Source organism: Clupea harengus, chromosome 1 (genome assembly GCF_900700415.2).
Source record: "Clupea harengus chromosome 1, Ch_v2.0.2, whole genome shotgun sequence".
Lineage (NCBI taxonomy): Eukaryota > Metazoa > Chordata > Actinopteri > Clupeiformes > Clupeidae > Clupea > Clupea harengus.
The window spans coordinates 4,200,236-4,215,895 of NC_045152.1; the positions used below are offsets into that span (position 1 = coordinate 4,200,236).

Consider the following 15,660-nt stretch of genomic DNA (forward strand, 5'->3'; position numbering starts at 1 on the left):
GAAAGGGTTCTTGCACAAGCACAGCCTCTCTTAACTGTTCACTGCCCTTTTACCCAGTTTTCTTTGCTCTTTTAATCCACCACACGAAGTATAGCATTACAAAACACACAATGAAGGCCTCCAGATTGATTGCTGATAACAGTTTTAATTACAGCCATATGGGCATCTATCGTAAAAGCCCAAGAATAACAAACAGCAGCCTTTGTCCTGACAGAAAAAAAAGCAAGGCTGGGTAAGAAATAAGGAGGGCAACCTCTCCCAAGTACACCGGTGAGAACTAAAAATGTATGTTTCATTTTCTTCTCAAATAGAAATCTACTGCCAATGAAGATGGTTGTAAATGGAGGCTTGTCCAGAAAGTGCCCAGCCCTTTGTCATTTGTCCTGCTGTTTGTCCTTGCCCAACCTGGCAACAGCCTGGCATTCATGTCACGCTTTGCAAACACTGAAACACACACACATACACACACAAACACACACACACACACACAACATCGAGGTGACAGAGGCAGGCGTGGGCATGCTGTAGTGAGTTGCTGAATACTCAAAGGGCTTTTATGGACAAGTGTTGCCGAGGAGGCTGAGGGGAATTAAGGACATACACCCACTGGATGACCCACTTCTGGCTCCTTGTTTATGACTTCGTGTTTGCACTGACATAACAGGCCTGCATGTAGTCAGAACAATAGTTTGTATGCTTCACTGATCTATAATTGCCTTGCTTCCGTGCCAGGATTCGTGTTTCACTTTTTCACACCCTGTTGATGAAACCTAATTCGATGTAAGCCTCTGACTTTCTTTGAACATAATAATAACATAATATAATAATAACATAACAATAACAAAATAATAACATAATAATAATTTGTCGCACAGGAATTTCAATAGCTGCCTGGAGCAGCAGAATAGCAATCGTCTCTAGATAGGAGGGCTACGATAGGAGTGGAGGAAAAAAACAAGTCCTACCGGGTAATGTTTGAACCTTGGTGAAACTTAGTTAAATCATTAGCTATAGTTGGGCATTGCTGCTGTTGATGACAGTCAGTCATAAAGTATTTTGAAATACTCTGGGCCACTGACATGGTATAACTTTTAAACAGCAACATAATCCATGAAGTGGCAGAGAGTCTTGGCAAATTAAGCTTTTCATAGTGGAATGAAAGCTGCAGTCATTACGATATTTATCTGAACACTTGTAAACGGAATAAGGCCTTGGCCTTGGCATTGTATCAGTATTGGTCTACACATACTTCTTTGGGGTGTGGAGTAAACAATGTCTGATTCCTGACGAAGCGTTAAAAACACTGGCATGGCAGACACAACATGTTTCCAGGTCAATATTATATAAAAGCACTCTTTTCTTCTCTATGCATGTGTTGTGTCGTTATGACAACAGCTTGTATTAGTCATCGAAGCTGACTCATATCCACAAATGTTATGCTTCCGGATAAGAAAAGAACATTCGAAGAGAGAGTTTGGAGTCGGTCGTGGTTAATGTATACCATGTTTATTGTCACAAACAGAACATTGATAAATTAATGAAGGCCATCCACAAATATTGTGGAAAGTGGTTTCAATGGTCATACAAAGTTGTCAACTGCTAATCTGCCTTTACAAATGTGAAAAATGAAGAAATGCAAACTGCAAATTACATCAGAACCATCAGTGCTCGACCACTGCATCAAGACAGTGCTACAAATAATATTCATCTTAACCTTTTGCTTTCTTGTTGCTATAAAAAGATCATTAATACAAACCACCTTAACTCATAAACTAAACAAGGCCCAGTATTATTTGAGTCCTTACAGTAGCTCTGGGGTTTCTGATCAATTCATAAGAAAAGCCAATCTTGCTGATAGCATAGGAATTTTTTGGGTGACGGGGCTTCAGAGGAAAACTAGGCCCGATGAATCATTGCAACTGAAGATATGTTCATGTGGATGATGATGAATGACACCACACACTGACACACACTGACACACACACACAGACACACACAGACACACACATACACACACACACACACACACACACACACTGACACACACACACACACAGACACACACATACACATACCACACACACACAGCGCATGATTTCACTTTGAAAACATGTCCAAACTTAAAAAGCTGAGGAAACACCCTGTTCTAACGCAGTGCACACAGTAGTGGAAGAGAACTGAGAAGACAACAGTGCAAGAGCACACGTTCATATGGCAGAGGAGTCCACCATGAGAACGTCATCAAGTCCATTATGTTTCTTTGTGTTGTTCTCCATTTTCATACTATGGGAAAAAAAAAAATCTTTAAAATTAAAAAAAAAAAAAAATTTAAAAAATGTTCTTCTATGCATTGAGGCACCCTGTGTTTGTCCCATCAACCCTGCAGGTTTACCCCACCCCACCCCACCCCACCCCACCCCACCCTTTTCGTCGTATACTGTTCCCATTCCTCTTCAGTGCTTATCCACATGGCAAAGATCTCCATCCCAGCGCTGGCCCTCGCCCACACCACGAAGAGGACCATCCTCCCAGTAGTGTGTGGCCTCCTGCTGCAGGCCCTCATCTCTCGGCCTCCATGGCCATGGTGGCCATCTGCTCCGGAGAGGCTTGCTGGGCGACGGCTGCAGGCCAGCCCAGCGGGGCCGTCTGGGAGGGGGCGGTCCACAGGTCCTGCGGGCTGGAGGCTGGGGGGCTCATGGCCCAGTTGACCTGAGGAGGCGGGGAGGTCGCCATTGACCCCCGGGGGCTGCCCGCGGAGTAGCTCTCGGAGGCCTTGAGGCGCGAGAACATGGCGAGCGCGTCCGGGAAGTTGGGTGGCGTCGCAGGCGTGTTTGTTGGAGTGCACATCTACAGGAGAGAAGAGACAGCCTTAAGGAGAATGCAGTGTTCCAGAGAAATCTTGGGTGAACAATATGGTGAAGGCCTGTGATCTGCCCCTACTATACTTTTCAACCGTCATTACAGGCAATGTTTACGCTATGTGTAACCATCACATTGGCCACCAAATAGACTGACAATAGCAAGAACCAAACGATAATTCTATAGAGGGTTTCAAAAGCACCTTGTTTCAAATGCAAACAGACCCTCTACCAAACGCTGGCCCCTGGGTGCTACTTGGAGACTCTGTCCTCCTACTTCCTGTTTCCTATCTCTTTGGTAGTGGCTGCTATAAATGTTCCCAAGGGCCAATGCCCTCACAGCAAAACAGTAGGCCACCATGCCAAAGCCAACATGACCTAAGGAAAACTTTATCCATTACAAACTAGCAGTTTTACATACTTCACATACTCCTGAGTCCACATAGATATTCCCTGTTTTTAGAACACAGGATATCCTTACATTTTGCGTACAGAATTGGTTGGTGCAGTGAACTGTGACATGTTTTTTTCCAAAGAATTACAAGCAGGAAACAGGTGTCCCTTTTTCTAACAAAAGACGAATGACCATCAAAATCATTCCTGTTCATTAAAAATGTCAAAACACAGTTACAAGACTAAGAAAACACCAGGGACGGCTGGCGCTTTAAGAAAGGGGTGGAAATGAGGCGGTTTACAACACATTTTTGAGTGTTGTTTTTATTTTCTTCTCACCTTGTCTTTCTGGCCACTTATATGGACTTCCCATTCCCATTTTATTTTATTTTATATGTATGTTTTTAGTTGTTCTGTTTTGCTTTTTTACTCTCCCTGTATAAACTCATTGTTATAAAAAATAAAAACATTTGATCGCAAAAAAAAAAAAAATAGAGAGAAAGTAATTCAAAAGTTTTGACCGCAGAAGTAAGTACACCTCATTCCTCTATCTGCTCGAGGAGATGAATCCCCCCTGCGGTGATGTAACTTTCTTTTTCTGGGACAAAGACAAAAGACTTTTTTTTTCTCCACTGTGTCACTTTCACACAGCGTGCAATTATGCCTGCTGAGATCCTTTCAGAAGCGGTTGTTTCACTAACCACACGTTTCGCAGCACCAAGGTACAGCCTTCAAAGACGAGCACTGTAGCGTAAAAACTGGGGTAAAAAAAAAAAAAAGTGGTATTCTGGCCGCATTACAAAAGCCCTCCATTTTGTTTGCCCAAAACAGTGTCCATTCAAAACAAATGAAGCATTGTTTTGTTTACTGCCCACAACACTGTACAAAAGGGCTTGTCTACGGCGGTGTTTTCATTTCACAATCTCTCTATAAGGTAATGTAAGTGAATGTCCCACCATAGACTACATTACCCACAATTCTCTTATCACTTTGACTTTCTTATCTACATTTCATTCACTCGGTATTGGTCACCGCAAGGTGATAAATAAGGTGACGCATTTTTCCCTTTAAAACCACGAAAAACCCACATATCTGTCTCTCTGGCGGTGGGTTTACAACAGTAAACACCATTCATTTAAGAGATACCCTCTCTGCAGAAGAAGAACAAAGGACCACGCAACAACGAACCGTATTGAACTTTTGGCCGAAGTTACGAAAATACTTTGACTCGTTTAGTTGCAGCCTAAGATATACCGGTAAAATTATACTGCAGCCCAGCAGTGTTCTGAGTAAGATAAGGCGACCGGCTTCCCTTATTAGTTTCTCCACGTCGACGAACATAACTTCTACCTCCTTCAAGACCGTCTGATGCCCACCAAGGCCTGCACGAGTTTTCAGCTGACGAGCTAAGGAAGGACACGGACATCTCCCCCCGAACCTGCGTCCCGCGCTGTTCAGTTGGAATTCCGTAATACACCGTTTAACGCTTTGCAAGAGCGTTAATCAAGTAAGGCTGACATCTGGGCAGAGATTAGTCTTATATGTGTGTTAATATCTGTGTGAAAGTATCCTTGTTTTATTTCATTTATGATTTAAATGCGCACTTTGTAATTCACAGTTTGCACGGTTTGTAACCGTGACATTATCTTGCTTTCTTTTACTTTGCTATTTTGTTAGAACGTGCATGCACCATCTCTCTCTCTAACTCCCTCAATCACCATCTGAACGTATACACGTACACATCGCGATTTAAGTGCTGCTTATACATTTTGTATTGCGTTAAAGGCCTATAGCCTGGATTCTACCCTCGAGATAAGAATCCATTGTCTACTCATTGCATTTGTGCCCATCCTCCAACTTAAACTGGCGCCTAAAACAGGCAAAGCTGGCCTCGGATCTGCATTCGCATCCGCTGACCACCCCCAATCTAGGTGATGCCCTGCGCACTATATTCATTCACGCATATACTATCTATCGCCTGTGCGCTTGCGCATAGCCTCTCCCTCTTTCTCCAGTTAGCGCGTAACCGCGCATACCTGCACACGCACACACACACACACACACACCCACACACACACAGAGACGAGGAGGATCTTATGCCCCCTCCTCTGTATTCCCAACTCCACTTTGTGCCTTGTTTCATGGTTATACTCAGTTGTTTATATGATTAGTATTAACCATTCATTACTGTTTGTTACCTTTAATAAATTGTTTATTTAGACTTAAACAATTGTCTTGTCTGTTGTTGTTCCAATATTCCACTGAAAGCCATTTCCCGCCAATCAAGTACTTCAAATGCCTTCACTTCTCTGGTTGTTTCATGAAGTGTTATAGACTTTGTAGTGATATTGTAGTACTATAGTATTGTGATACCATACTTAGACTGTAGCATAGTGGTACAACTAGAGCTTTTCATTGTTTTAGTAATTTAATTATAAAATATTAAATACTAAATTTAATGATTATTAAATTTTATGAGACTGATTTAATTAAACTAATGTAGCAACCCCGGTTTCACCTACATAATTTGGTGCCCCGTGTGAGGATTGGTATTGTTGGCTTCAGTGATATTGTTGCAATAACAAATAGGAATCCAACCCCCTGAGTAACTCCAGGACCCTACCAGGTCCATTGAAACTGCTAAGGCATATATCAAATGTGGTTTTGAATAATTTTAAGTGTCGTGATACTAACTGTTTAATACATACTAATTATCTAACAGTCTCTGTTCCAGCCACACTGTAAGTTTAATTAGTGGGAGTCCATACTTGTGTTACCAGCAACCATTGGAGACACAAGTATCATTTTGTTACCATAGCAACCTGTACAATCAGTTGTAATAGTTGTAATAAGAGAGTAACTAGCATTTTAGAATTGTAAAAATAACACGGTAGTTACCTAGCCGTTGGTGTAAGTCACAGGTCAGAGGCCCTCACCTGTGCATCTCCTTGTTTTGTTATTAAGCATAACATTGTTGTAGTTTGCGTTGTGACTACTGGCATTAGCTTGCATTAAAAGGGTTTTAATTAAGCATCAGTGACTACGTCACTTGCTTACCAGGCGTAGTTCCGTGCCCCAGACTAGGCAGACAGGATGAGCCAGACCACCCCACACACGCCAGGAGCTGAGAGTAACCTCTCTCCTGTGGAGTCCGCCCAACTTTTTAAATTTGTGGCAGACCTCCTCAAAACCTCCCCTGATGAAAGGGAGGCACTTGAACAGATGAACCTAGATGAGTGTCAGTCCAAGATTGACGACTTAATCAGGCATGTTCATGATCCCTACCGTAAAGTCTTCACCATTAAAAGAGTGATAGGTAGATTATTCCTGTTTCATCACCAGAGCAGCCGCCTGGAGATAGAGATTCTCCGCAAGGAGAACCAGGAACTGAGTTCTAGTTGTGACAGACTAGACACACGCAACCAGAAACTACATGAGGAGCTCAAGCTCTCTAATGAGACACTGGTGACGTGCATTAGCATGCTCGATACTGAACGGTCCAACAGTGTAGCCGTTTATGACCAGGCCCCGAAGGAAAGTCGCGAAACAAGCGCCAGGGCCCTAGCAATGCTTAGAGCATCATCCAGAGAGTCAGAGGCAGAAGTAGAGCCAGTAGCTAGGAGAGGGGTAGAGTCAGACGCAGACACATCAGATTGCCTGCTTACCTCACGCCTCCCAGACAAACCTGAGCGCCATGCTGTAGCCCCCTCTCACAACCCAGGTGGAGCCAGGTCATGCTCACCAGCACCTGAAAGGCTCCTAAAGCCTCAGGCTGCTAAGAAGGAGAGAAAGGGTAAAAGTCACGCGGTAGCTAAACCTACACACAGTGAACCCTCTTCCTCGTCCTTTTCCTCTGATAGCTACGATGAGAGCAGCTCTCCCCTAAGGAACTCTTCATCTAGTAGCTCAGAGAGGAAACGCCCTAGGAGGTCAAGGAAAGCACGGAGAGGTAGTTCCCCCGCTCTCCGCATGCGTCAGCTTGACTCCCTCGCCGAAGATATTGAGCGATTTGACCCTAGCAGCCATAACTCTACCATAGAGGATTACCTCAGAGAGATTGAACACTCTCTCTCTGACCTACCCCATGTCACATCACGTGAGAAGCTGAAGCTTATCTGGAAAACAACCAGTGGAAGTGTTCATGCTTTCATCGAGACACAGACCCCTCGAATCCGTGATAAATATTCTAGGTTGTGTAAAGTTCTGCGTGAGGAGTACTCTCCTTACACTGATGAAACATTGGCAACCATCAGCGCCATCCAGATCAGGCAGAGAAGGACAGAACCCCCACGTGAATATTATGCGCGTTTAAGACACGCGTTCTTCCAAGGCAGTAGCGCCCCAGGCCTGGAAGAGCATAGGGCCTTTAGGTCACTATTCATACACAACCTCCACCCTTGTGTGCGCACGCATGTTGCACCGATGTGCCAACAGGGTAAACCCACCATGCGGAAGATTAGGAAGAATGCACAAAGGACATGGGAGACAGTGGTGCGCCCGGTGGACCAGCCGGATGAGGAGCCTAGAGTGCTCAATGTACAATCCACAGCTGGTGATCCGTTAGATTCGGAAGGCTGTGAAGTGCCGTTGGAGTGGCCAACCCAGAGAGGTGCCACCCAAAACCGCTTTCCACAAAACCACCACCAGGGTGGGTGGAAGAGCTGGCAAGGTAATGGTAATCAGATGTTCAATGGTCAACCTAGGAATGACATGAACAAACCAAATGGTCAGTACCCCCGCCGGGAACAGCCCTACCAAGGGAAGGGTAACCGCCAGCAGGGTCGTTACCCTCGCAAATTTAACAGAGATCGCTTCCCTCAGGAGCCCAATGATTGGTCTAACCATGGACCTCAGCGTGGCCATAGGGATAGGCAGACAGAGTCAGGACAATCAGAGTCAGAGAGTCAGATTTGGTCAGAAATTGATTCTCTGAAAGACCTCCTGATCGAGATTAAAAAGCAGTTGCCTGCTTACCCCACCACCCTAAGAGGGGGGTCTCCCACTCATCTGACTAAACAGTGATCCCGTGTCCCCCCACCAAAGGGTTTACCTTGTGGGAAGGGGGGAGCATCCCAGAGAAGGCGTAAACACCCACCGAGGACCTGAGCCCCTCTGGTGGTTAGACCTAACACATAGGGCGTCTTTCTCACAGTTTTGGGTGTTGGCTCCTCTCATTGACTGCCATCGCGGGCAGCTCATCTTTCCAAACCCTGCCAATCTAGCAGGAGGCCGACAGGTTCAGTGTGACAGGATCGGTTGCCACTAGGAGCAGCTTAGCCCTCCTGAGATCCATGTCCTGACCACGGCTGATATTCAACATTCAGATGTTGAATCCAATGTGGATGTACTAGACCCAGAGAGGTCTCTTTTACTTCAACCACATGAGACATTGCAGAACGAACAAGTCTGCAGTGCCAACCCAGACACCAGAAAGATATGGTTGTCTATGCCCTCGCTGTCCATCCAGAAGTTCAGTTTAATCGGAAGACGACATAGACTCCTCACCATGTGAGCCATATCCTGGGTTCAAAAATGAAATCCAGCGACAGCTGAAAAAGGCTGATGCCTAACTGGATATTCAAAGAAAACAGCTCTGCGAGCTTTTCTACCCTTTGAGCCGTCTCCACGCCAAAGGGGGGTGGATAGACACTAACACTCTAACTCCACCCACTAACCTTGCATGCCACGCTAACCCCATAGGCATTGCATACACGCTACACAAACAAAAACAACACTACACGCAAAACTCAACACCATAGTAAATATTCCCAAAGGTTTTCAGCGCAGTGGTGTTCAGACCTCCCTCACACCGAAACCTGCCACTAACTTTCTCAAGGAATAGGCCTGTTAACCCTCAAAGCTAACAACCCTTCCTTCCTTTCCATGAATATTTTAAGTGTGTTTTAAGTTTGAGGTGTATGAATGTTGTTTGAATGTTTGTTGTTATAACACAAGGTATAGAAATGCCATCTGCCCAGATGTTCAAAAGCCTTTATGATGCCCAGATGTCAAAAGCCTTTTTACGAACTATTTGTGTCAGCAGGAATAAGAGACTTTGATGGACTATGGATTTATGGACTATGCACATTTCTGTTGCTCTCATGGACTACGAAGCAATCCCAGCCCTGAGACCAAAGGGGGGATGTAAGTGAATGTCCCACCATAGACTACATTACCCACAATTCTCTTATCACTTTGACTTTCTTATCTACATTTCATTCACTCGGTATTGGTCACCGCAAGGTGATAAATAAGGTGACGCATTTTTCCCTTTAAAACCACGAAAAACCCACATATCTGTCTCTCTGGCGGTGGGTTTACAACAGTAAACACCATTCATTTAAGAGATACCCTCTCTGCAGAAGAAGAACAAAGGACCACGCAACAACGAACCGTATTGAACTTTTGGCCGAAGTTACGAAAATACTTTGACTCGTTTAGTTGCAGCCTAAGATATACCGGTAAAATTATACTGCAGCCCAGCAGTGTTCTGAGTAAGATAAGGCGACCGGCTTCCCTTATTAGTTTCTCCACGTCGACGAACATAACTTCTACCTCCTTCAAGACCGTCTGATGCCCACCAAGGCCTGCACGAGTTTTCAGCTGACGAGCTAAGGAAGGACACGGACATCTCCCCCCGAACCTGCGTCCCGCGCTGTTCAGTTGGAATTCCGTAATACACCGTTTAACGCTTTGCAAGAGCGTTAATCAAGTAAGGCTGACATCTGGGCAGAGATTAGTCTTATATGTGTGTTAATATCTGTGTGAAAGTATCCTTGTTTTATTTCATTTATGATTTAAATGCGCACTTTGTAATTCACAGTTTGCACGGTTTGTAACCGTGACATTATCTTGCTTTCTTTTACTTTGCTATTTTGTTAGAACGTGCATGCACCATCTCTCTCTCTAACTCCCTCAATCACCATCTGAACGTATACACGTACACATCGCGATTTAAGTGCTGCTTATACATTTTGTATTGCGTTAAAGGCCTATAGCCTGGATTCTACCCTCGAGATAAGAATCCATTGTCTACTCATTGCATTTGTGCCCATCCTCCAACTTAAACTGGCGCCTAAAACAGGCAAAGCTGGCCTCGGATCTGCATTCGCATCCGCTGACCACCCCCAATCTAGGTGATGCCCTGCGCACTATATTCATTCACGCATATACTATCTATCGCCTGTGCGCTTGCGCATAGCCTCTCCCTCTTTCTCCAGTTAGCGCGTAACCGCGCATACCTGCACACGCACACACACACACACACACACCCACACACACACAGAGACGAGGAGGATCTTATGCCCCCTCCTCTGTATTCCCAACTCCACTTTGTGCCTTGTTTCATGGTTATACTCAGTTGTTTATATGATTAGTATTAACCATTCATTACTGTTTGTTACCTTTAATAAATTGTTTATTTAGACTTAAACAATTGTCTTGTCTGTTGTTGTTCCAATATTCCACTGAAAGCCATTTCCCGCCAATCAAGTACTTCAAATGCCTTCACTTCTCTGGTTGTTTCATGAAGTGTTATAGACTTTGTAGTGATATTGTAGTACTATAGTATTGTGATACCATACTTAGACTGTAGCATAGTGGTACAACTAGAGCTTTTCATTGTTTTAGTAATTTAATTATAAAATATTAAATACTAAATTTAATGATTATTAAATTTTATGAGACTGATTTAATTAAACTAATGTAGCAACCCCGGTTTCACCTACAGTAAATAAATAACATTCTTCACTAATGAACATTGAATGAGCTCCAATATTTTAGACACATCAATATAGAGGGTGTAGAATGCTGTGTATGTTTCAAGAATCCTTGTTTTTATAAAAAAATACATATATTATACAATGAGCAAGTAAATATATATGTTATACAATAACAATGTCGTATGAGCATAATACCTTGATTTTTCCACACCAGCCCTGCTGGGTTCTAGATACTCTCATTACAGTGTCTTTTGAGCTCCCTGTCCAATAATATCTAAAGATAGTGTTGATACATATAGCTATGGCTTTCCTTTAGGATTCATTTATCATAGTTGTACAACACCAGTACACATGACAGAGCAGAGAAGGTGAAAGGAAGGCTGGGTTGATCAAGCAATAGTTGAGGGTTTGTGGTTATTTAATAGAAGAGAAACCACACATGATGAGAAGGATGTGTACTAAATGGAAATTACTGAAAAGACCGAACCCACAGGAAGACGCACTTACTCGCATTCTGTGTCACATGCTAACAAGCAGTTCCTCTTTATGGGAACATGATTTCCCCACTTCTGTCATAAAGACCAGGTCAACGATCACACACAGGCGCTAAATTATTAACCCATTATCTTGAGGCGACATCAATGATTCAGTTCTTTTTGCAAAACAAATTCTCAGTATTCAAGAATGGTCATGCAAACTATGGGCCTGGTACTTAGGTCATTCAGGTGTCCACTAATGTCATGACTGATAAGAAGAGAAACTTCCGATTAAAAAGACTAAACGTTTCTCTCTCATTGTTAAAGGGAGAGATTAAATGTGAAACAATAAATAACTTGTTTGCCCTTTTATCTATGTTGTTTCTTACTAACAAGCAAAATTGCATGAGGCCATAATACAGTTCTTGACATTTCATTTGTCCCCAAAATAATCAAGGTCCAAATAACTACAGTCACTGTGAAGAAACAGACACCAAAGTGTTTATAAACAATGTGTAGATTATCTTTAGAAGAACCAGTGCTACTCCAAGCACAATGAAGAACAAAGAGACAGGAAACTGTAACCCCATGAGAGTATGGAGTATGCTAGCGGAAAATGCAACAAACTTGTTTCTGATCAAGGGATTTCAGATGTCAACACTCAACCACAGGGCCCAGCTGAAAAGTGACAACAGTGTCACTCCACATCCTACTCATGTGTTGTGACAGGGAGTTTCTCAGCACACATTTGTTTCCTACAAGCTGCACAATACATGTTTGCGAACTTCTGATTTGGCACTTTCTTCTGCCTGACCTAAAAGAAGGCTACAGTATATGAACGTGAGTAGATGTCTGTGGTATACCACTTGAATGTTGTCAAATGATTCAAATTTGTGTCAACTTACAGTAATTGCACTACGTATAAGTTGAACAGTAGGGCATTTGTTTAGATTTAGTATATTACTATACTAAATTACTATATTAAAAATACATAACCCACTACATCTACTATACTATATATAATTAATACATATATACTATATATAACACATTTTTTAAAAATGCACTTCTGTTGTTTACTATGTTTAACCACAAGGCATTGCAAAACATGCTCGCCATTCGACATCCGGTTTTAACTGACCCATCATAAATTCTCACTGTATTTTACTGCCACTTTTGATAGTATTTTACTGATACCAGGCAAGTAGCAGTAGTAGCAGTAATGGCGGTAGTAATAGCAGTAGTAGCAGTAATGGCAGTAGTAATAGCAGTAGTGGCCGTAATGGCCGTTTAATAGCAGTAGTAGCAGTAATGGCGGTAGTAGTAGCAGTAGTAGTGGTAGCAGCAGCGGTAACCAAAGTGGACACTCAAGTATTTCTTAATAATTGTCTGAAATGTTGATTTTGCTGATTGATCAGAAACAAAATACAGAGATGAATCAGAAATCTATTCAAATAACCAGTGGGTGAATCCTTTAAATCTACTCGTCTTGCTAGACAGTTTCAAATACTCACATTTTCAAAAGTCTTAAGTCTTCAAAAGCATGTATGGCTTATTAGCCTTAATATAGACCTTTATTAGCCAACTGATTATGCTGTTAACTGCACTTAAATGAAAACAATGTTTTGGGGGTTTGTATAGAGCTCTGTGCAAGACTTCACATCATAGTCATTCCATGAATTTACAATGTGTTCACACTGTTTCAGTTTAGTTAAGGTTGTTGGTAGTGTGTGTCAAAGCTATGCGGAAAATGCTCACATCAGCTAGGTTCTCTGTGGGAAAGGAAGACTGTGAGATACAAACCTGCAGTGTGAGGCTAAGTAGACAATTTTTTAATTTAGACAAAATAAACCAAATGTAATTGTGAAAATGGCCTGTGCAACTTTCTCATCAGTCTTCCACAACTATGTCCAAATTACTTCTACATCAGCCACTTTACTATAGAGTCCCAGTGTGGCAGCTTCAGACTACACTTCCTCTCCCATACATTCAAAGCATATTAGGGGTGGAGGTGAAACTCAAGCCTTCAAACACACTAGCCTATGTCTACAGCAATGCTTTATTGGCGTTATGAATTCAGTTTTACTTACTTTATATCTATATATATCTATCTATATATCTATATATATCTGTCTGTGTTCCCTTAGCTACTACTTGTAAAACAAGACACTGACAACGCAAAGGTCAGGCGTTCAGGCAGCACACACACTTCTAAAAACAGGCTACAGCTTCCATTGATAGAAAAGTAACATCTGTTTTTTCAATCGTTTAAATCGCGGCCTCTTGGGATATGGAGATTTTTCTAGTGTGTTGTCATTTTTCCGGTACTTAACGTTTTCTTCGGAGTTTGAGAGTTTCATTCATTGCGCTGAATTCACCTACCACTAGGCCTACACTACGGATGTAAACACTGCAGTTTCAAAATGTTCTTTCTCTTTCCTGGAATCACCCTCCCCCACAACTTAGAACACGTATGAAAGCTTGAATTAGCATTTAGAGGTCAAGCAATCGTACAAGGCGTTAAATCAGAATCGAGCTTTCTGAGTTTCAAGAGGCGTCTAGAGGCTTTTCCTTGATTTGTTTTATTTAATCCGTTTCACCAAAGAGTTACAGAAAACGTGGGCAGAGCCTGTGTTTATTTTTGTCTGACGCATGCTCCACAACATGGCGGACAGGGACGGGGGTTTTCTTTTTTAAAAGAATAGGCTTTTACTACTTCCACAAGATATGATCACCACCACCACCAACAATAATAATAATATCACAAACACAACACAAACAACATAAATAATAATCTTCAATAAAACTGGAAAAGTCATATATTTACTTACCATTTGATGGTGGTTGTACGGTATATTCGTTTCTTGAAAGAATGTGCTGAGAGCAGTCTGCAAAACCGAAAAATGCCACAGCTTACAAAGAATAATAGAGTGATCACACAAACCACCATTTACCACAACGCATTACACTGATGCAAAAATCTAGCCTGAAAACCTCTGCTGGGCTGCTACAAAAGCTCTTTGGCGTTAGAGTAATCTACATGGTATAAATACACTGTTTCACCAGTATGTCTTGGATGGATTACACGGATTGTTATTTACATTACATAACAACATGAGCAGATGACAACGGTGTGACTGGCACGTTATCTCCGTTTCCTAAACTAGAAGAAATGCTCTCGGGCTTTAACATAATCAATTTTATATTTTATAACTGGAATGGTTCCAATGTCCTAGACCGGACAAACTGTTGAGACATTGTTTAAAGAAACCAAGCATTGATAGCTAGCTTTATTGGTTCTTGAAACACACAAATCAGTCAGCTCCATGTAAACAGAAATAGAGCAAGCACTGCATGTCCTTACCTCGAACTGCCAGTGTGCCGCTTGTAAAAGCTGCTTTGCCTGGTCTGCCGCACAACCAGCAGTCAGAACAAACTGATTAATCATGACCTGGTGTTTTAATTCGTCCATAATTCTTTTGATGTTTAAATATCAGTGTTGGAGTCTTGAATCGAAGAGGTTGAAAGTGTCGTCTTTTTCACCCAGCCACCATTGCCGGTTGAACCAACGATAATGTTTTAAGTAGGCTACCAGTGTCCTCGGCGCCCCCTGACTGACAACTGACTGCAGCGAACCGAAAGAATCATTGTGGTAGGCTAGCGTACTATTTTCAAGCCCTCCTCAACCAATAGATTATCATGGTTAGGTGTTTCTGTAAACTTATATAGAAGTAGTATCCGTGTCTGTAAAAGATGTAAAAAAAAAACATTACTAACCAGTCATTCATTATTGTTTGGTGGCTAGTCGGTAATTTCTAATTCGTTTTCAGTTTTTTAAATGGAAATAGGCACCTTATTAGATCAGCCTTAAAGTAACATGTAACATGAATGAACAGTCTTATATTATGCTTAAAATAACAACAACAAATATATAAATCAATAAAACAAAATCCCCTTGCCATATTTTACCAAACAAGTACTTGGTAATGTCACTGTCCTTATTTGCTTGTACTGGAATTTTAATTAAAAAAAATCATCCGTTAATGTCATCTGAGAACACGTGTTTCTTCACAGAACATAACATGACAAAACATTACATGATCTCTTGTCCGGTCTGCTGTCTTAAAAGATGAACTACATGCATGAAAAAACCCGCTATCTACACGAATAGTGTAGGTCATGAGGCCAGAATATTTTAACATAAATACATAA

The 15,660-nt window shown here is 42.1% G+C and overlaps 1 protein-coding gene across 1 annotated transcript; it reads right to left on the reverse strand.

The window, feature by feature from the left end:
• Positions 1–1,490: 1,490 nt before the first annotated feature.
• LOC105907870 (UBA-like domain-containing protein 1) lies at positions 1,491–15,094 on the reverse strand. The gene is made up of 4 exons (XM_012836271.3): positions 14,813–15,094; positions 14,280–14,336; positions 2,076–2,847; positions 1,491–2,036 (listed from the first exon to the last, which is right to left on the reverse strand). Exons 1-3 carry the CDS (start codon positions 14,918–14,920, stop codon positions 2,560–2,562), a joined length of 453 nt encoding a protein of 150 aa, XP_012691725.1. The 5' UTR covers positions 14,921–15,094; the 3' UTR covers positions 1,491–2,036; positions 2,076–2,559.
• Positions 15,095–15,660: the final 566 nt, after the last annotated feature.